Source organism: Diadema antillarum, unplaced genomic scaffold, assembly GCF_040938485.1.
Source record: "Diadema antillarum isolate AM-2024a unplaced genomic scaffold, OU_Dant_1.0 seq00001875_RagTag, whole genome shotgun sequence".
NCBI lineage: Eukaryota > Metazoa > Echinodermata > Echinoidea > Diadematoida > Diadematidae > Diadema > Diadema antillarum.
Genome location: NW_027272543.1, coordinates 603975 through 627614, shown reverse-complemented (window position 1 = coordinate 627614; position 23640 = coordinate 603975). Strand labels below are relative to the sequence as shown.

Here is a 23640-nt window from a genome sequence, read left to right as displayed (position 1 = left end):
CTTAAGGTAATGACTAATCACACAACAGAAATTGCTTAAGAAAGTTAATATTTTTGTATTAAGTGTGAGAACTGTAACAACACATCAGATACGTTACCAACAAACATGTCATATACCTTACCAGTAAAATGAATCGTGCATCAAAGTTTAAACGTGAAGCGCTTTTGCGCACGAATTTAACCGGTTAACATCATGCTCTATGTATATGACTTGCTAACAGGACAATGCAGTTCTAAGAGGAATTAAAACTTTATTTGATGAAAATTGGCTTTGAAATGACCCAGATATCCAAAATAAAGTAAGAGAAAGAGGTCCTAACAAAATGTGATGGTCCATCTACTTTTATGTGGACATCTTTCTTTTCCTTTAATTTGGACATCTCAGCCATATCAAAAGTGATTTTCATCAAATAAATTTTTAATTCCTCTTAGAATTGCATGCTTTTAAGTATTTCGTATAAGCAGATTTCGATTATCTTGTGAAAAGTTAAAACCTGAATCCTCATCTCAACCAGAACGGTACTATCCCTTAGAATTGTGGCATTAACAAAAAAGGCAGTCAGATATATGTTACAAATCATTTTATTAGGTGATCAAAGTATCCTCTCGGATCACCTTCTGTATCTGTACTGATTCTTTCTTTATTCCTTTCTCACCAAATGTTGTGTAGAGGTTAACTCAAAAAGTCCTCAGACTATCAACTTCAAACTTACACCATATATGCATCATGTCATAAGGACGACAGATCTAATGTTTCATTGTGATTAGTCAATCATGACGTCATAGTGACGTCATCTGAAATTTCCTTCTCATTCATATCTCATTGATGAAATGGAATTTTTCAATGAAATTTACATCACATATATTACAGGTCAAGGTCTTTCTACTCATGTTCTCAAAAATCATCTGTACACTTAAAACGTATGCGTACGTGCACGTTGAAATATTAAGATTCTTCAATCGAGCTCAAAATTGTTTTGCACATATTTCAGGTTATTTGCATAAAATATTTGATAAAAAGTCGACGTACGCGCACGTGCACATACGCACGCACAACTCATATGCAATAGAAATTCCCCGTTTTCTCACATGGAGCGGATGTGTAAAATGTCAAGGTATAAATTTACCAAGTTTCAAGTCAATCCGACTCAATATGACGTCATACGGGCCTGTCAAAGTTGAAATTCCCCGCGCGTGTCAATGGCGATATACAGTGCAACTATGCCAAAAAACCGGCAATTTTAAATCCGATTTTACTCGTCGGGATGGACGGTGACCCCCCTTTTTTTTTTTACATATTCTGAAAGCTGATGAGTTGTACATGTAATTCCATGGGTTGACGATGCTGGAAAAATGATTAAAAGATATCAAATTTCTTAATAAAATAAAAAAAGTAAATTTTCAAAATGACGTCATCAAATTTCAAGTTCACTTGAGCGTATCTCACTTATCCTTTGCCGATTTTCACCCAGATTTCAGTATGTTGTAGCTTATTAAATGCTCTTTCATAAATGTAATATCAAAATTTTGATTGGATGATGGCATCACCTCGTAAAAATGGATTGAAAGTAACCTTGTCAAATTTGACCAGTTTACGTGTTATCTCTATGATAGTGCAGTTTTTCTGGTAATGAAAATTGACATGACTATCTTTTTTTAGCCCTAGCTCACATATCCTTCGATGAATTTCTCCCAGATTTTAATATGTTCTAGCTGAGACTTTGGGCTATCGTGAATGGACCCTCCATTTTTTCATACGACGTCGGGATCACGTTGAAAAACTTCGTTAAAATTATCACTTGGCTTCGATGTAGCATCATTTTGCTTAATACACAGAGCCTATGGGGGATGAAATAGCTCAGTGGATAGCGCATCCGACTTTTAATCTAAAGGTCCTAGGTTCGAGGTTCACCCCAGCTTTTTGCTTTTTTTTAAAAACACTTTTTTCTTCTTTTTTAGGTGATCCGAGTATCCTCTCGGATCACCTTCTGTATCTGTACTGATTCTTTGTTCTTCTTCTTCTTCTTTATTTATTTCTTCTCAAAAGTTGTGCAGAGGTTAACTCAGAAAGTCTTATGCCTATCAATTTCAAAATTATACCATATATGTATCATGTCCCAAAGATGACAGATTTAATAAGATCGTTGTGATCAGTCGACTGTGACATCACTATGATGTCATTATATGAAATCACATTCTCATTCATATCTCATTAATGGAATGGAATTTCTCAATGAAATGTACGTTTCATATAGTTCAAGTCAAGCTCTTTCTACTCATATTCTCAAAATTCATGTTTACACTTGAAACGTACGCGTACACGCACGTTGAAATGTTGACATGCTCCAATCGAGCTCAAAATTTTTTTGCACACGTTTCAGATCATTTGGAGCATTTTTTGAAAAATTGAAAAAAATGGACGGACGCGTACGCGCACGCACATGTACGCACGCACAGCTCGTATGCAATACAAATTTCCCATTTTTTGACATGGATCGGATGTCTAAAATGTAAAGGAATAATACTACCAAGTTTCAAGTCAATCCAACGCAATATGACGTCATACGGGCCCGTCAAAGTTGAAATTCCGTGCGCGCGTCAATGGCAATATACAGTGTAACTATGCAAAAAAAAAAACGGCAATTTTGAATCCGATTTTACTCGTCAGGATAGACCGCGACCCCCCATTTTCTTTACATATTCTGAAAGCTGATAAGTTGTACATGTCATTTCATGGGTTGACGATGCTGGAGAAATGATTAAAAGATATCAAATTTTTCAATGAAATAAAAAAGGCAAATTTTCAAGATGACGTCATCTCACTTATCCTTTGCCGATTTTCACCCAGATTTCAGTATGTTGTAGCTTATTTAATGCTCTTTTATAATTGTATATAAAAATTTTGATTACCGGTAGATGATGTCATCACCTCATAAAAATGGATTGAAAGTAATCTTGTCAAATTTGACCAATTTACGTATTATCTCTATGGAAGGGCAGTTTTTCTTGAAATGAAAATTGACATGACAGTCTTTATTGAGCACTAGCTCACTTATCCTTTGGTGAATTTCTCCCAGATTTTGATATGTTGTAGCTGAGACTTTGGGCTATGGTGACGGTGCCCTCCATTTTTTCATACGACGTCGGGATCACGTCGAAAAACTTTGTTAAAATTGGCACTTGGCTTCGATGTAGCGTTATTTTGCTTAATACACAGAGCCTATGGGGGATGAAATAGCTCAGTGGATAGTGCATCCGACTTTTAATCTAAAGGTCCTAGGTTCAAGGTTCACCCCTGCTTTTTGCTTTTTAGCTCACCTGAGCCAAAGGCTCAAGTGAGCTATTGCGATCGCCCTTCGTCCGGCGTCCGTCGTGCGTCGTCCGTCGTCCGTCGTCCGTCGTGCGTCGTGCGTAAACTTTTTACATTTTCATCTTCTTCTTGAAAACCCCAAGACCGATTTTCATCAAACTTGGCAGGTAGCATCCCTAGGGGGTTAGGAACTCAATTTGTTAAAATGGGCACCATGCCCCACCCAGGGGGCCCCCAGGGGGGCCCAAACCCCCCAAAATTAAGGAATCTGTAAAAATCTTCTTCTCTAGAACCAGAAGTGATAGAGCTAAGTTAATACTATGAGTTAGTACATTGATGACTGTAGTTTCAAGTTTGTTCATGGCAGAATCAGGGGTGCCCCCCTTGGGACCCAGGGGAGGGGGGTGGGGAAGGGTTCTAATGGGGCCTAAATTGTACATTTTCATCTTCTTCTTGAGAACCCCATGACCCATTTTCACCAAACTTGGCAGGTAGCATCCCTAGGGGGTTAGGAACTCAATTTGTTAAAATGGGCACCATGCCCCACCCAGGGGGCCCCCAGGGGGGCCCAAACCCCCCAAAATTAAGGAATCTGTAAAAATCTTCTTCTCTAGAACCAGAAGTGATAGAGCTAAGTTAATACTATGAGTTAGTACATTGATGACTGTAGTTTCAAGTTTGTTCATGGCAGAATCAGGGGTGCCCCCCTTGGGACCCAGGGGAGGGGGTGAGGAGGGGTCCTAATGGGGCCTAAATTGTACATTTTTATCTTATTCTTGAAAACCCCATGACCCATTTTCACCAAACTTGGCAGGTAGCATCCCTAGGGGGTTAGGATCTCAATTTGTTAAAATGGGCACCATGCCCAACCCAGGGGGCCCCCAGGGGTCCCAAACCCCCCAAATGAAGGAATCTTTATAAATCTTCTCTAGAATCAGAAGTTATAGAGCTGAGATAATATTATGAGTGAGTACATTAATGACTGTAGTTTGAAGTTTGTTCATAGGAGATCCAGGGGTGCCCCTCTTGGGTAGGGGGGGGGGGGGGTGGTTGGAAGGGTCCAAATGGGGGCCTGAATTGTACATTTTCATCTTCTTCCTGAAAACCTCATGATGGATTTTTGTCAAACTTGGCAGGTAGCATCCCTAGGGGGTCAGGATCTCAATTTATCAAAATGGGCACCATGCCCCACCCAGAGGGCCCCAGGGGGCCCCAATCCCCCCAAATTAAGGAATCTTTAAAAAATTGGGCCCTTATTGTACATTTTCATCTTCTACTTGAGAATGCCTGGTCAAATTTTAATTTAGATTAGTGACTGCGTGAAAGGTGAACTTGCGATACTCAGGTGAGCGCTAGACCCGCGGGTCTCTTGTTTTTTTAAACACTTTTTTCTTCTTTTTTAGGTGATCCGAGTAACCTCTCGGATCACCTTCTGTATCTGTACTGATTCTTTGTTCTTCTTCTTCTTTATTTATTTCTCCTCAAAAGTTGTGCAGAGGTTAACTCAGAAAGTCTTATGCTTATCAATTTCAAAATTATACCATATATGTATCATGTCTTAAAGACGACAGATTTAATATTAAAGATCGTTGTGATCAGTCGACTGTGACATCACTATGATGTCATTATATGAAATCACATTCTCATTCATATCTCATTAATGGAATGGAATTTCTCAATGAAATGTACGTTTCATATAGTTCAAGTCAAGCTCTTTCTACTCATATTCTCAAAATTCATGTTTACACTTAAAACGTACGAGTACACGCACGTTGAAATGTTGACATGCTCCAATCGAGCTCAAAATTTTTTTGCACACGTTTCAAATCATTTGGAGCATTTTTTGAAAAATTGAAAAAAATGGACGGACGCGTACGCACGCGCACATATATGCACGCACAGCTCGTATGCAATAGAAATTTCCCATTTTTTGACATGGATCGGATGTCTAAAATGTAAAGGAATAATACTACCAAGTTTCAAGTCAATCCAACACAATATGACGTCATACGGGCCCGTCAAAGTTGAAATTCCGTGCGCGCGTCAATGGCAGTATACAGTGTAACTATGCAAAAAAACAGCAATTTTGAATCCGATTTTACTCGTCAGGATTGACCGCGACCCCCCATTTTCTTTACATATTTTGAAAGCTGATAAGTTGTACATGTCATTTCATGGGTTGACGATGCTGGAGAAATGATTAAAAGATATCAAATTTTTCAATGAAATAAAAAAGGCAAATTTTCAAGATGACGTCATCTCACTTATCCTTTGCCGATTTTCATCCAAATTGGGAGGGCAGTTTTTCTGGAAATGAAAATTGACATGACTGTCTTTATTGAGCACTAGCTCACTTATCCTTCGGTGAATTTCTCCCAGATTTTGATATGTTGTAGCTGAGACTTTGGGCTGTGGTGAAGGTGCCCTCCATTTTTTAATACGACGTCGGGATCACGTCGAGAAACTTGGTTGAAATTGGCACTTGGCTTCGATGTAGCGTCATTTTGCTTAATACACAGAGCCTATGGGGGATGAAATAGCTCAGTGGATAGCGCATCTGACTTTTAATCTGAAGTTCCCAGGTTCGAGGCTCACCCCTGCCAATTCTTTTGCTTTCTTTTTTATGCCTCCGCCACGAAGTGGTGCCGGAGGCATTATGTTTTCGGGTTGTCCGTCCGTCCGTCCGTAATGAATTTTGTGGACAAGGTAACTATCGAAACCTGTTGAGGTATCCTAATGAAACTTGGCATGTATATGTATTAGGGGGTGAAGTTGTGCCTATCAACTTTTGGGTGCACATGCTCAAGGTCAAAGGTCAAAAGGTCAAGGTCAAATACATAAAATTTCACTATTTCCACCATATCATTGAATGCCTGAAGATATTTTCTTGAAACTTAGTGTATACATGTTTTACCCAATTAAGATTCTCTGGTGAAAGTTTGGGTCATGAGGTCAAAGGTCAAAGGTCAAAAGGTCAGGGTCAAATACATAAAATTTCACTATTTCCACCATATCTATTGAATGCCTGAAGAGATTTTCTTGAAACTTAGTGTATACATGTATTACCCAATTAAGATTCTCTGGTGAAAGTTTGGGTCATGAGGTCAAAGGTCAAAGGTCAAAAGGTCAAGTAAAAATATCAAAACTTCTTTTTTTTCTCCGTACCTTGGAAAATTGTTCAAGGTATCTTCATGGAACATAGTATACAAGTATACACGTACTGACTGGAAGTGATTATCTAGAGAATGTAGGGTTCATGGGGTCAAAGGTCAGGGGTCAAAGGTCAAGTGCAAGACTTCAAAATTTTACTATTACCCTCATTTATGCAATGCCAGCAGGGTTGTTTTTTTACACTTGGTGTATGCGTGTGTAACCTACATGTAATAGAAATTCTCTGGAAAGTTTTTTTTTTTTCTCTTTTTGCCTCAAAGGTCAAAAGGTCAAAGATCAAGTGAAAGTGCTGAACTAACTTTTTCCTCCATATCTCGGAAGTGGCTCAAGTTACCTTGAAACTTAGTACATATTATGCATGTTCTACCTGAAAGTAATTATCTTATGAATTTTAGGGTCAAGGCCAGATGAAAATGGTAACAATTTACTATTCAATTCAGAAATTGCACTTTTTCTCCACACCTGTACCTTGAAAATTACTCAATGCCTAAATGTATGAATGGGTCAAAGTCAAGTTAAAGTCCTTAAATCCCTAGATACATGCTCTCCTATTCATCCAATTAAACCTACGTCAAGGAAGGTGAACATTCAACACATTTGTGATGAACTTGTCATTCAAATATTTTGCCAATTTTGTGAAAATGTAATCACACAGTGTCCACATGTACTATCTAGACCTATTGGGAAAATCATGCATTATGGCGGAGGCATACCAGTCGCCAAAGCGACATTTCTAGTTTAAAAATACTCTTTTCTTCTTTTTCTTTAGTTAGTCTTATTCTCCCTTCCTAACTTTATCTTTTTCTGATTTTTTTAATGCTTCTCCTTCAAATTTCTATACAAATACAATACCTTCTTTATTTTTCTTTCTTTCTTCCACTTTCTGTGCAATAGATCAACAGCAACAATGGCTATCAACCCCATATTTTGCACACGTTTAGTTCATGTCACGAAAATCATTTCATAAAATAACAACTACTTCCTCCGACACCCTCTTGGGTACTTAGGTAAATTAGGGTCAAAGGTCAAAAGTGTTTAATCCTGTATCTCTGTGAATACGCGTCTTATCTTTCCCACATTTTGCACATGTAAGGACCAGATTGCAAGAATCATTTCACAAAATAACAAGGTTTTGCTCAGATGCCATCTTGGCTGTATTAGTGGGGTCAAAGGTCAAATATACTTCATTCTGTAACCTCATTAGTGTATATGGTTTCACCGCCATACTTTGCACACACATGGGCCTCGATAGATGGATCATTTTGTGAAATAACAACGCTTTGGTCGGACGCCATTTTGGCTGTGCAAATGAGGTTCAAAGGTCAAATATTCTTTATTTTGTATCTTGCTTACTAAATACTCAATCAGGGCCAGATTTTGTACATAAATGGACTAAGGTGTCTGGATCATTTCATAAAACAACGACTTTTGACTCAGATGCCATCTAGGCTGTGCGAGGTATATAGGGTTAAGGGTCAAGACTACTTTGTACTGTATCTTGGTAACTACATGCCCTATCACTCCCATATTTTGCAAACCTTTAGCCCATGGCATATGGATAGTTTCGTGAAATAACAACTTTCTAATCGGATGCCATCTCGGCTGTCTAAAGTAGAGTCAAGGATCAAACCAATTTCATCCTGTATCTTGGTAAATACATGGCATATTGCACCATATTTTGAACAGATATGGACCTTGTCAAGAGGATCATTTCATAAGATAATGGCTTTTTATCAAAGTGAGGTTCATTGTGTCTCTTTGTTAACATAATATGCCCTTTCCATTTCAAATCTGTTGAGATGAAAGATTTGATTCCCTTTTCTTCAATGAGAATCTCAGAAATCATTTGTACATCTTATCACCTAATTTGTCAGTCTTGACAAATTCTCGGATCTAGTCTTTAGTTAGTCGTATTCTCCCTTCCTGACTTTGTCTTTTTCTGATCTTTTATGCTTCTCCTTCAAATTTCTGTATAATACCTTAACTTTTTCTTTATTTTCTTTCTTTCTTCCACTTTCTGTGCAATAGATCAACAACAACAATGGCTATCAACCTCATATTTTGCACATGTTTTGTTCATGTCACGAACATCATTTCATAAAATAACTACTTCCTCTGACACTCTCTCGGGTAGGTGAATTAGGGTCAAAGGTCAAAAGTGTTTAATCCTGTATCTTGGTAAATACATGTCCTATCTTTCCCATATTTTGCACACGTAAGGAACATGTTGCAAGAATCATTTCACAAATTAACAACTTTTTGCTCAGATGCCATCTTGGCTGTGTAAAGTGGGGTCAAAGGTCAAATATAGTTCATTGTGTAATCTCAGTGTATATGGTATCACCGTCATATTTTGCACACACTTGGACCTCGATAGATGGATCATTTTATAAAATAAAGACGCTGTGGTCGGACGCCATTTTGGCTGTGCAAATGAGGTATTATCTCTATGCGAGTACATTTTTTCTGGAAATGAAAAATGACATGACTGTCTTTATCGAGCACTAGCTAATTCATCCTTCAGTGAATTTCTTCCAGATTTTAATATGTTGTAGATGAAACTTTGGGCTATCGTTTATGTGATCCATATTCTTATTGGAAGTCGGGATTACGTCCAAAGACCTGGTTGAAATTGACGCTTAGCTTCAATGTTGGGAGATATGTCTTTCTCTCGGTGACTTTCTTTGCAATAGCTCAAGAAAAACATGCCCTTTCACCCCCACATTTTGCACATGTTTAGTCCATGTCAAGTACATCTTTTCATGAAATAACAACTACTTCATTAGACACTGTCTTTTCTAGGTAAATTAGGGTCAAAGGTCATAACATTTATTTCCGAATATATCGGATCGCCTAATTTGTCAGTGTTGACAAAATCCAAGTCTAGTTTCTGCTTTGTTTTGTGTTTGTTTGTTATTTGTGTGTGTGTATGTGTTTTGTACATGCGTATCAATATAACTTTGTGTCTGTAAAAATCAACTTAGAAGGACTTCAAGGGCTGAAGTCTGGTACCCACCTTCTGTTATCAACTTCAGAGCAAACAAAGCTACATGAATGGTCTACCTTTGTTCTTTATAATTTTGCATCTTATCTACATAAAATGCGCTCAGTATTATGGTTTAAGTCAAGAGCACTTCCTTAGTTGCATGTTTATGCTCTGAAAATGACAACAGGATTTGATGTCTAATGTTTTTGCATCAGGTTTTTTGAATCATGTTTGATCAGGGCTTGATGTAAATCAATAGTTTAATGTGTCAATGAACATATATGCTGTGTCAGATACATTACCATCGTTAATTGATTCTTGAGACCTTATTTTTTACAGACAGGAAAAAAATTAAATTCATGTGTATTATTTGCATAGAAATCTTTTCAACTTCATTTTTACCATCTTCCGTGTAATTACAAAATTTCAGAACTATATCAGAAAAAATTGTGGATTTGTGTGTTAGGTTCTTGTATTTCACGTATACCTCAAAGTTTTATTGAAGAGTTATCTCTTATCTTCTATCTATGAAGAGAACATTCTGTACTTTTAGAACTGTGGTGTTTTACCAAAAATAGTCACATATCATTGTGATGTTATTGCTAGCTAGTTGTAGAATAAATATATATTGGCATGATTGATGTTGAGTATGAAATTATATTATAACGCATGCTAACGGAACTTCTGATACGTCAGATACGTTACCACACACTGTTCTTTCAATCCAAAATGTATTTAACCTAGCAGAGATGTTACATGGCATTTGCTATTTATGAAAGTGTAATACTTATTCATGTTTCATACATAATCAATGAGATTATTGATATAATTCAATGCAGGTAAAAATTTAAATTAGGGTTATATATCTAAAGCTGGAAGATATGTTCTTGATTTTTATTTAGCCTTCACTTTATGAATCATGATTATTTTTATTACAGATTAGATCAAGGCTAACTCCAAAATGTTTCTGTGATGTTTGTTTATTTGTAAGCTTGTAATTTTACATCAAGGCATTGCCATTTTAAAGCAAGAAATAAGCAGACAATCAGCTACTTTCTATTAAAGATGCTATCTCTGGTAATGTATCTGATATGTGGTTTTAACATGTAAAAAAGGACTGCATTTGGAAATGTTTCTAGGAAAATATATGAGCTTTCAAATATCACTCTTTGATTTTTATTGTATTCCAAAGGGATTAAAGTTTCTGAATAGATAAAAAGTGAATGAAATCTTTGATGTTAAATTTTTGTCATTTGTACAACTGTAATTGCACACTATTTTGGAGAATGGCCCGTATGCGTTTGTTGTGATAATAAAATTTGCTGGCTTGTGATTATAGTGATAAGTGTCCAGATTCTGGTTGGTGGTCGAAAACTGAGGGTTTCACTCTAAACCGGAAATCTACAATACTTACTGTAAATGTCCATATTTTTGCACGATTAATTTTTCCCACTCTTGCAGTCTCTTGCACAATCTTGCAGTGCAAATTCAAGAACCCACAAATATGTTTTTATATTTGTGGGTTCTTGAATTTGCACTGCAAGATTGTCAACCCGTTCATATGTGTAAAAAACATTGTAACGATATTTTCACAGGTTTTAGAATTCGCGCTAGAAAAAAGTAGCGCAAAATGCAAAAAAAAAAAATTTATGCACCCAGAATTTTTTTTTGCGTTTACAATATAGTTCAGGGGCCTCTTGTTATTACTATCTATGTGGTAGATAATGGGCAATACATCTGTTTTTCTTTTATTTGGGGATTTCTTCTTACCTGTGTGGTAGGTATTACAGTCTACAACACAGTTAACAAGAGGCCCCCAAACTATAAAGGCAGATTTATCTGTCTAATAGAATCATAAACAGGCCCTAAATATTCAATTGATCCCCAAAATGTCTCAACTCTTGTAGATCCAGCAATATGTTCACATGTACACACACACACAAGTCAGCATGTTATGTTTGTATTATTTGTTATATTATCAGAAGGAATGTGATATTTTCTAACTATACTTTTATCAGTTATAATGCAGTGTTACAATGTATTATGTGGTTGAAGCTGCTGTGTTTGATGTGTGGTGAGATAACCCTGTTCAGCACCTTCATACCACTTCACTGGAGCACCCCTTCAAGTTATGTATTGATGTATATGTAATATCTCTGTAAGTATGAGCCTATGGGACTCAACACCACACATATTTTGTCAGGTTGCCTGCTCGGACCACGAAATCTTTAAATCTGAAATTGTGATGGCGCAAAATAAAAGCAAAAGTAACAATCCATTTTGAATCTAGTTGCCTGTCAGGTCACCAAAAGATAAATTTGGTGGCTTGGCACCAATTTTTAGTGGCCCTCATCCACTCGGCCACTGCTTGATGTCAAACCATGATTTTACACACTCACACATACACAATAATCTCATTGGAGTAGAAATAATGAGAAAAGGAGGGGAAAAATCATCAAGATTGCTCTGACTGCAAGTATACTAGACTTGTGTTTCCACTCTGTAAGGATGCTGGAGGAATTTTGGAAGAATTTTGTCTTCATGTTACGTCTTTCTATCCATCCATATACCCACATCTAGTTAGCATGACTGGAAACCTCAGTGTGGATTTGCATGGAATTTAGCCTAGTCATTAGGTATAGATGTACTGATAAACATTAGGATGTCAGTTTTTCACACCAACAGTTGCTTTGTGATATTTGGAGAGAAGGTAAGAATAGATGATGATTTCCATGATTGCACTTACTGTAAAGCAAGAAGGCCTTTCTCTGAGCATGAAATTTTCGTGAATTGTCACTGGTATTCAGTGCATATAGTGCTGTGGACAAGAACTTACACATGTTTCGCAAATCTGTGCTCTTGCAAAATTTGCAAAATTCAAATGCATGAGAACATTCCTTGTTTTCAGTAGCTGAAATTCTGAGTGGATTTTTTGAAATGATGCAATTCTTTTACAAACTTATTATGAATGATAACTGCATGGCAACTAAATGAGTATTATAATTTATATTATTTTGCCTTCTCTCACCTACATGTGTGTTAAAATGATCAACATGTCAACACAACTTCCCCTTTTTCGCTATTGCTGCCACAGTGTAAGATGACACGTAATCTCATAATATCACATGAAATATGGGCACACTAGTGCATAATATCAACCATAATATCACACGCAAAGTACCATGCACATTTCTTAAAGGACAAGTTCACCTTCATAGGCATGTTGATTGAGTGAATGCAGCAATATTAGTAGAACACATCAGTGAGTGTTTAGAAAAATTGGACAATCCATTCAAAAGCTATGAATTTATGAAGTTTCTGCTCAGGCACTGCTGGATGAAAAGACTACTACAGCTTGTGATGTCACATGTGTAGAATGATACAAAGAAAATACAAAGAAAATTCAACATTTTCCCTTTCCTCACATAAAGAAATGACACTTGACTTGCCTTTTTTAAAAGGCAGGAGGGAATGATATTATCTTTAATAAATGTCAGTGACAAGTCAAGGAAATGTGCACTTTTTTCTTTGTAATGATTGCATTTTTGTTTGTATTTTCATATTTTGTCTCCGGACCTTGACCAAAAACAGCTCATGCTTTCAAGCAATCCTGAATTAATGTGTTAATAAAATGAAAAATAAAAATAAAAAATGAAATTTGTGAAATTCTCTTTATATTTTCCTGATATCAGTTTACGCATGTGACATCATACTGTAGTAGTCTTCTCATTCATTAGTGACTTCACAGATACTTTAAAAATTCATGTGTTATTGTATCCCCCAGCATGTATGCTGGAGGATACTTTGGATTCAGCGGCATTACGCCGCTGCGTCACATTCTTGTGTGCACTCTAGCGGCCACAAACCGTGACAGATTTTTTAAAAACTTTGTATGGCGGTTCATATTGGTAATATCTCCACACCTGTAACTTTGGGTGATGCTGCCCCCAGTGTTCCGTCTGTTATAGGGTAAAATGCCATATTTTTGTGCATAGTTTGTGTGCTATCTATAGGCTACACTGGTTAATGGATTTTGTTCAAATTTGGTATGGAGGTTTATCATGATGTAATCTACAAGCCTATAGATATTGGATGTGCTGCCCCCAGTGTTCTGTCTTTTACAAGGTCAAAGGTCATATTGTTGATGGATCCTTTGTGTGCAATCTATAGGCTACATTTGTGAATGGATTTTGTTCAAATTTGGTATGGAGGTTTATCATGATGTAATCTACAAGCCTGTAGATTTTGTATGTGCTGCCCCCAGTGTTCCATCTTTCATATGGTCAAAGGTCATTGTTGATGGATGGTTCATGTGCCCTCTATGAGGCTACATTTGTGAACAGATTTTGTTCAAATTTGGTATGGACGTTTATCATGATGTAATCTATTAGCCTATATATTTTGGATGTGCTGTGTTCTGTCTTTTATAGGGTCAAAGGTCATATTGTTGGTGGATGGTTTATGTGGGCTCTATAGGCTGCCGGTACATTTCAAATTTTGTTCAAATTTGGTATGAAGGTCTACCATGATCTGAGCTACAAGTCAAAAGATTTTGGATGTGTCTATACTTCATGTAATTATTATTATTATTATTATTATTTATTCGGCTTTCAATCACAAATACATTTTTCGAAATCAGAAAATTGTACATTGGAGTGGTAAGGGGGCACCAGGTTGGGTAGCCCGGGTCTGGAAAGAGCCAACTAAATGACTTAGGCCTCAGGCCATCCTCCCCAACCCACCTGGTGCACTCAAAACAGTCAGTTTACAATATAAAAAATACAAATTTCATTAACAGGCATACATAAAAAACAAAAACAAAACAACTGTTTCTTTGCAAGTGTCAATTTGAGATATGTGAACCTACCAATCTTTCTTATTCCATTCAGATATCAGAGGTCATTTTCTAAATAAAAAACTAAGAAAAAAAATGATACATTGCATATAATATGTCAGCTCTTGAATGACTACCGACATCAAAACCTATACTGCGTGTAAAAATGCATACAGTTAATGAACAATGTATGAATTTGAAATTTCCATGTAAACTATATTCCCTTGCAACATTTCATTTTAACTTCATTATATTTGGACAGATAACAAAACAGAACTGTGAGAGAGAGAGAGAAAGAGCGAAAGATAGAGAGAAAAATAATAAATTCATAGATAACCAAAACTATCTCTCAACGTGAGTAACACCCCTACCCAACACCCATGGAGACAGCTCAGCCAGTAATGATCATCTGCATGTTTTCTATTGGAGAAAAAAAAAAGAATACCATGGGAATGTACCGCTCAACATTGAACAAAATGTACACTCTGCTCACTAATACAGCATGTAGTCACGTGTGCCATGTATTATCTCAATTCAAGTGCTCATAACCCGAGTAAGGTATTGGAATAAACAATGATTTCAATTAAGGAATGTTGTTACCATGGCAACACAATGTTTGACATGAAGATAAAAAATATGGGGGAAAATGAAATTTGCACAACTACACAATATATTTCATAGCTGTCACATGTGCCAAAATTTAAATGAAATTGCTCAAATGCTGAGGGAGTTAAATAAATTCACAATAACATTATGATTTTCATTCAAAATATGCTGTTAACATGGCTACACATTTTGTAACAATGACGAAAGATCAATTTTGTACAGGAACCATATATCTATCAGTCATTGACCACACATAAAGGAGAAATACTCGGTTTTTAGCAAAGAAAGTCAGATCCATCGACCACGGAATGTTGTTACCATGGCAACACAATGTTTGACATGAAGATAAAAAATATGGGGAAAAATGAAATTTGCACAACTACACAATATATTTCATAGCTGTCACATGTGCCAAAATTTAAATGAAATAATGCTCTTATAGATCCACTTTTTTTTACAGGGACAAATATCACATTCTAATTTTTGTCTTGATTCCTCTCCGGCAATCACCTTTTTATGCCTTCGCCACGAAGTGCTGCCGGAAGCATTATGTTTTCGGTATGTCCATCCGTCCGTCCGTCTGTCCTTCCATTCATCCTTCCGTCCATCCGTCCATCCGTCCTTCTGTCCGAAATCAATTTTGTGGACAGCATAACTAAAAAACCATTTGAGGTATCCTAATGAAACTTGGCTTGATTCCATTCAGATTTCTAAGAAGCACCATACATGTACTTTACTCTACCTGATTTTATTCTGATGCTGCCCCAGTGTTCCATCTTTTACAGGTCTAATGTTGCACATTGGTTGCTGTCTTGCATGCATTTGACAGTCACATTTTAGACTGACTTCTTCCAGATTATGTATGATGTACATCATAGTTTAGATTATATATAGTACATCATAGTTTACTCTTCCACAGTTTTTGATGCTTCTCCCGATTTCCTTATACATGGTCAAATATCACATTTTAAGCCTCAGTCACACAGTTGCTCAAACAATCCTCTGCGTCCAGCGTTGCATCCAAAAGGTCCATTTAAAACTTACACTTTTTGTGATGCAACGCCAGATGCAGAGCATTGTTTGAGCAACTGTGTGACTGGGGCATTAGCAGCTATCCAGTAGCCATTTCTAGTTTTATTATGCGAGAAAAGTTAAAATGTTGAATTTGCTTTATATTTTCTTTGTATCATTCTACACGTGTGACATCACAAGCTGTAGTAGTCTTGTCATCCAGCAGTGCTTGAGCAGAAATTTCACTCAATCCACATGTCTATGAAGGTGGACTTATCCTTTAGATACATGTATGGCAGCCTTTAGAGGTTCATAGATTTCATTGTTTAATGATGGAGAATGGGATGAAACCCTGTGTTTAGTAATGAGTAAGTGTGTGGTCTTTTTTTTTTATTAGTGGAAAATTGAGCAAAGAAAATGGGATTCGAACCCGAGACCTCCAGATTGCTAGCCCGGTGCTCTACCGACTGAGCTATAGAAAGCCCTAGTTTAGTGTTCGTCCCAGAAACCCTGAATTCTCAGTGCTCGAATGGTCAGAAGCTATAGCAGTGTGTTTGTGTGTGACACACACGCATACTTGCCAACATTTTGAAATCCTGAAGAGGTAGATTTTGCAAGGGAGCGAAGCGACCAAGCCCGAGCGCGCTTGCGCGCAAGGGGGGGGGGGGAGGGTGTGGGAGGGGGGTTTCCCCCTCCCACGGTGTGGACTTTTTTTTGTTTTTCAATATCAAAATATGAGATTTGGTGCATGCTTTTTTAACCTTTTTGAAGGGTTCTTGGTATTGATAAAAAAATATATAATCCATGTAAATCTATGAACTCTTTTGTAGACTATACATATAAAAATAGAATCAGACATATTGGTAAATAATTTTTGTAGGCTAAGCATATGTGAAAAAGTAATCAAACATATTGGCAAATAATTTATCCCCTTATAGTGTACTTTCTATTGTGGAGCTAGTTTGATGAATAAGACATAATGTTGCCCTCACCAAATCTAAATTAATTAGTAGATGACCTGGCTGTGAGATTCCTGTACGTGGCAGATTTTGCTCTCTTCTGCAGTGTTTGGGAGGGTTTCCATTCGTAGCATTCACCGTCTTGCAGAACGTGAGCTACCAAAACATTACTATTATGCGTGGTTCTATATAGCTACAAGTACACGTGTACAGTAAGTCTTGCACGCACGTAGATATGATAGAGATTAGTGCGCTACTGCAGTGTGCATACATGTGTGCATATTAGAAGGCTGAATACGGCGTTTTTGAGGAATGAATTCCTTGAAATTATCATTAGTATTCTAATTACTAGCTTATTTTAGGGAATCAACGCACAATGAAGGGAAAATATGACTTCCATTTCATTTTATGGTAGGTTTGCTACAAAATCAGTAGATCAGAAGAGAAAATCGGTAGCCGGGTCAAAACCTCTAAAAAGTGGTAGTCTACCGCCCAAAGCGGTAGAGTTGGCAAGTATGCACACATACACACTTGAACGTGGCATAAACCTGAAGGATAATTAGGTGATACGCTATCAGCGTATCATCTATGGTGTTTGCTAAAATCTTCCTTAATTTTTTTTATTCTTCTTTCTTTCTGGACAATTTTGTGTCGTCTATATCTCAACAATGACATGACGGAATAACATGAAATTTTCAGTCAACATATCTCATGACAATATCTAGCGACAATAACATTTTCATGATGATAACATGTCTCTGACATCATCTAGGTGCCATTTTGTGATTTTCAGACAATGTCACATGATAGATCATAACTAAATGTCATTTCTTCATCAATTTTGGTAGACATAAAGTTTAAATCATGACTAATCGTCCATTACCATGCTAATTACCCAGGTCATCATGACGCAGGCGTACGTGTGCGTTAAAAATTTAAAATGCTCAAATCAACTTCCTGACCGGTTTTCTCGAAGTTTCAGACAATTTTATTTAAGCGTTTCAAAAAATTCCGCGCGTACGCATCTGTCCGCGCATTTTCACGCTAACAGCACGTAAGCAACATGAAAATGCACTTTTTTCAACTGATTTGGATTCCTGATACTTTGAGTAACAGTATCTATTGATTTCCGATCGATTTTGACCTGTAACAAAGGAATGCACTGGCGTCAAAGTTGTCTGCGCGCGCGTCTACATGCAAATATAGTGAAAAAACATGTCTTTGTTTATTTCGCCATAGCTCTTTAAAACGTCCAGCAACCCTATGTTTTTATTGCATATTACAAAAGCATATGAGTTGTAAATAACATTTCAAGTATCAATATTTTGAGGAAAACTCGATGACGTCATCATATTGTCATCTGAATTCAAAAAAGTGGAATCATTTTTTTTAGGTACTGTTTCTGCCATTCATTTGCTGGTATTTTTTATTTATTTATTTATTTATTTCTAATCTTTTGTCAGGGTAGCCCATTCACCAATAAATAGTAGTCTTCCATGGAGCCCTGAGTAATATTGATGAACATATGTACATTAAATAGCAAAACGTATATACAGAAGATGACATACAGTGTAGATACTTGTACATACCAGCATACTGTACATTGCAAAGTAACATAAAAAAAAGTACATGCCACAGCAAGAGTTCACCAGAATGCCGAAATAACAATTAAAACGCTATTATACAGGAATGAGAAGCTAGCCCAGAATAAATTTCATGTGTTTCTTACAAATAACAACTTTGCTTAAACAATCTTTTAAATGAATATATGGAAGAAGCTGATCTAATTGAATGATCTAGCCTGTTCCATTCAAGTACAGAGGATACAATTGGGCTGCACTTGTGACAATCAGAGTGAAATCTTTGCACACGTAGATTTCCACTGTCTGTTAGCCTTGTGTGATGTTCATGTACATCACTAGGCTTAACTAAGTGCACCTGAAGGTTCGAAGGTGCTAAGTTATGGACGCATTTATATATCATCATAACGCGACTGAACTCAAAACGTTTTGAATAAATCATCCAACGGTGTGTCATATGTTTTGTCCAAAATTATTCGTGCTGCCCTCTTTTGAATTTTTTCTAACAGTAGCTTAGTTGTGTGGGATTGAAATCTGTTTGACCAAACAACAGAACAGTAATCAAATTGTGGTAACACTAGACTATTATAAAGTCATTTTAGGGATTGTTAGGGCAAAAAGGCCTTCGCTCTCTTTATCATGCAGACACTTTTTTGGGTACGTTTACATACATTTTCGATTTGTTTAGACCATTTCAGTTCTTCATCTATTAAAACACGTAAACATTTAGTGAACTGAACTCTTTTAATCAGACTACCATCTAATGAAATACTGAAATTTTCAATTTTCCCAAGATTAGCATGGGAGCCGATAATCCTGACAGAAGGTTTGTCAGCGTTAAGGACGTGACAATTTTTCTTAATCCACCCCATTACTTTGTTTAGTGCAACAGTTATCTTTTCTTCTAAAACTGCTGCGTCATTAGCACTGACAGTGAGAATCGTATCATCAGCGTACATATCTATAACACCTTCTGAAGTACACTCGGGTAGACTGTTGACATAAATTGAAAATAAAAGGGGACTAAGAATTGACCCTTTAATTGATCTCTGTTGTTTTAGAACAATATTATCCCAAATTCAGATATGTTGTACTGTGAACATTTCCCTTTCAAGCCCATGTCATTGTTTTGAAATTTGATAATGTTTTCATACTGGAAATTGTGATTAAAGACAAAGACTCAAAATCAGCCAAATTTATGTGTTATGTCTATGGGAGGTGATTTTTCTCACAACCATGCATTGACTTGACAATGTTCTAGCACCTGTATCTCAGTTGATTTTGCTCTATGTCTTCTTAAACTTAGGTGTATTGTGGCTGACACAATCAGCTGTAGTAATCATGCATTTTATTTTTCCAAATATCCACATCATGTTGACAATTTTTTAGTTTAAAACTGAAAATGAGAATGGAATCTGGACGAAACGATTCCCGATTTATCTTTGCAAAGTTCTGTATATTGATCGAACCAACCTGGCCAGTTGTGGGAAGTTGAATAGCGCCATCACAGTCAATCACAGTCACTTGAAGACGTGATTATTGTTCAGTGCAAGTTCACGTACGTGGGCACGTTTTAGTTTTGCTCTATTTCATTTGAAAGTCAAATATGTTTTACCTGAGACGACAAATTTTATCAATTTGGCATGGAAATATCAATCAGACACTATCAGGGCAAACATTTCAATATCGAAGTAAATTTGTGTGGTGAATGGTATCAAGACGAAGAATTTTCGTATTCATTTGTGTTATATAGAGTTAAGTTTCGCATCTGACATTTGGGAGAACCGTGTGGCTCAGTCGCTTAGCGCGCTGCGTGTTCATAATGCCATACTGGAGGACGAGGAGTTCGAGTCCCAAAGGATGCCCTTTTGATTTGATTTGATTTTTTTTTTTCTCTATTTCTCTATTTTTCTTTTTTTCTTAGAAAGTTCAGCTTCACTCCAACGTCATTTATCTTACTATTTCATCAAGTATAAGCACCCCTACGAACACAAACACGCAATTTCCCTTGTTTTGTATCGTAAGTTACAGTGCTTCTATTGCTCATGTGAATTTTTAGTTATCGCCAAATTACAATTCATCTAGCTGAACATGGATACTCAAGCAGCAGAGCCCTTAAAAGGGTTCAGTGAGTAGTTACAATATAGCGGCATAGTTCATCCAGGTATAAATCCCATTGTCATGTAAAGGCACACACTCGCTCTATTTCGCTTTGTTTTGTATTGGACGCTTCATTGTTTTACTGCCGGAAAATTTTACAGGCTTGTATCTGTAAGAGCTCTCCCAACTGATCATTTTATATAATGACAGGATTAGATACAGCAGTTTTGGTTATGCAAATAAGGGTCAAAGTTCATATTTGAAAAGACCAATATCAAAGTCAAGATATGATCTATGAAACACTTTATTGTCATGTTTCAATTTGTTTGTGTCAAGGACGACATGGTACAGATACACTGTACTAAGAAAACCTGTTAATCTACTTAGGCCTACTTGCACACGCAGACACACACACACGGGACTTTCCATGTGGTTTGCGGATGATGACAAACAATTTGATCTGAATTATAAAGGTACAAAAAATTTGACTTCACTCAGATATTATTGCAACAATAAAACTTGAAGTCGCTATATTACACGGGTGACCGATATCTGATGATTCCCAGCGTATCACCTAACTTGTCTTTTACAGTGACGAGTTTTCATGTCTCGTTCAACTTGGGGATAAATGCTGGGGATCACTGAAATGATGCAGGCTTTTTGAGTATGTAACAAACGCAAACAGAAAAACTGACCAGAAATTGATATTATATATTAGTGGAAAATTGAGCAAAGAAAATTTTTCATATAAATCCAGCAGATATGGTTCTGGGTAGGGCCAAATGTTTTCTGGTATGCCCTTCCATGCCATCTGATTTTGATGTTCAGTGCAGCTGTAGAAACAGCAATTGCAATCTCCAAGGGATCAAAAGGTTAGGTAGTTACGTAAATATTCAGTATTTATCACAAAAATGTTTTAGTAATTATTCAATTTAGTAGTACAGGGAACTTTGTTTCAAGTAACACATTGATATCATAATGGGTATCTTGTTATATCAGAAATAAAAGTAATGAGACCTACAAAATTAAGTTGTTATACCAGATATCTCCCTATATCTAGGTCCCATTTTATTAGTAGGGATGGTTAGACTGGAATTGACTTAGATTCATATGACATTTTATTTTTCTGCAGAGAAGAGAAATTTGATGTGGATATTGCAGATCTGACAAGCAGGTTTCGAAATCTTCAGCGAGTGCTCCATCCTGACAAATTTGGAAATACTTCAAAGGTTTGTGTTTACCTGTAAGATACATTGCATTACAAAAATAAGGATTTCCAGGGTGTGATTGATCACATTCCCTTTTAAGTACTGCACAAATTCTCAATATGGGGTTTTGATGCACCATCATAGAATCCTTAGATCCTCCATGTAGTCGTCATTTATTTTTATGTAACATTATACTACAAAGCATTCCCACAGAATGGTTGTGGCTACTACAGTTAGCAAGATTATTGTAGTAGAAAACAAATGAAGTTTAAAATATTTATTTTAAGGAAAATATTCATCAAATGTAAAGACAGTGTTTATTTACTGTGTTGCTGTCCAAAATGATAATGATAGTATTAGTATAAATAACAAAACATAAAGCAACTGCACTCATTTGAATTCAGGGCAGGGAAGCCATCATAATTCCTGGGTATTGGCAAATCCTCAGAATTTGGAATGAGCACAAATAATTACACTGTGCAATGTATTTTTTTATGTTGATTCCATTAAACAGCAAAACAGTGCTTGATTTTTAAGAAATCATATGTCAAGGTAGAAATTTTTTCCACTTGAACTGAGAAAAACCAGGTGAGTGAAAGAGATTTGGTTCAGTGCAGGTATTCTGTGCTATCAATAATGTCACATACTAAAACACATGACATTGAATATGAATTACACTGAACAACAAAATAATGATTGATTATTTAGAAATGACATGTTAATGTAAACATTTGTCCACTAGATCACTTGTATGAGAAATAAACAGATGATACAAATAGAATCAGTTCGACATTCTGTGCTATCAATCTTGTCACATACTGAAACATACTTGCGTCTTTTTATCACACAGATGGAGCAAAGCTTTTCAGCATTGCAGTCATCTGCTGTTAACAAGGCGTATAAAGTTCTCCTCAAGCCCTTGTCAAGAGGCATGTACCTGGTGAGTGCAGTTGCTTGATACAATGGTCCATGCTTTTGCTAGTTGTCTAGATGTTCCTTCTTGCACTCCAAAATGAGTATAAAGGTTTACTGTGTGCAGGATATTCCATGTAATTGAGGGAAGCTTTCCAGTACTGTGGGCATCTCTGTCATCTTGTGTTTGTTATGCCTCCACCACGAGGTGTCACCAGAGGCATTATGTTTTTGGGTTGTCCGGCCATCCTGACGTCTGTCTGTAATCAGCTTTGTGGACACCATATATCTTGAAAACTATTTGAGGTATCCTAAAGAAACTTGGCATGTGAGTGGACAAAGTTCTGCCTTTCAGCTTTTGGGTGCACTTGCTCATGGTCAAGATGTCCAGTTCAAATTTTTACAATTTCACTGTTTCCCCCTTTCTATGTAATGCCTGGAGGTATTTTCTTGAAACATACTGCAAACATGTATTGCCAGATAAAGATTTTCTAGGGAAAGTTTTGGGCTACAGGTTCAAAGGTCAAGTGAAAGTGCAAAAATTGCACTTATAGTCAAGGCGCTAATTCCTGTAAGAGGATTAATTAAGGAGTTCGTTCAACCCACCCCGCAGAAAAGGTTTGACCAGACAAGGTGGTAGATGGGACCTCTATTAACATCCCCAGGTAGTATGTGGTTCCAAATTGTGGTGTCAGTAGAATTTTACTGGCCACTTTTCATCATGATTTGTTGGAACAAACGTAAAAGAATCTGCGCACGCCAAGACTATTACACGCACCACTAGCACTGCTACAGGCGCCAGTGCCAGTGCTGCGTGTAGTAGTCTTAGCGCGCATATACTTTTTCTTCGATAAACAAGGGTTTTGCCTGCAAACTAACTTTTCACGCCAAGCCGGGTTCGGTGTAGTGTAGTTTCTAGCCGTTTTTATTTCGTCTTTATTTCAAGAGTTCAAGCAAGCCGAGT

At 36.8% G+C, this 23640-nt stretch overlaps 1 protein-coding gene across 4 annotated transcripts in view; it reads left to right on the top strand.

Annotated features, from left to right (window-relative positions):
• The window catches only part of LOC139712915 (iron-sulfur cluster co-chaperone protein HscB-like), a 100602-nt gene that overhangs the window by 14778 nt on the left and 62184 nt on the right, over positions 1 to 23640 (top strand). For all 4 annotated transcript variants that reach the window (XM_071624695.1, XM_071624694.1, XM_071624696.1 and 1 more), the window contains exons 2-3: positions 21689 to 21785; positions 22615 to 22704. In XM_071624695.1, the coding sequence (XP_071480796.1) occupies positions 21689 to 21785; positions 22615 to 22704 (187 nt within the window). The remainder of the gene's footprint in view (positions 1 to 21688; positions 21786 to 22614; positions 22705 to 23640) is intronic.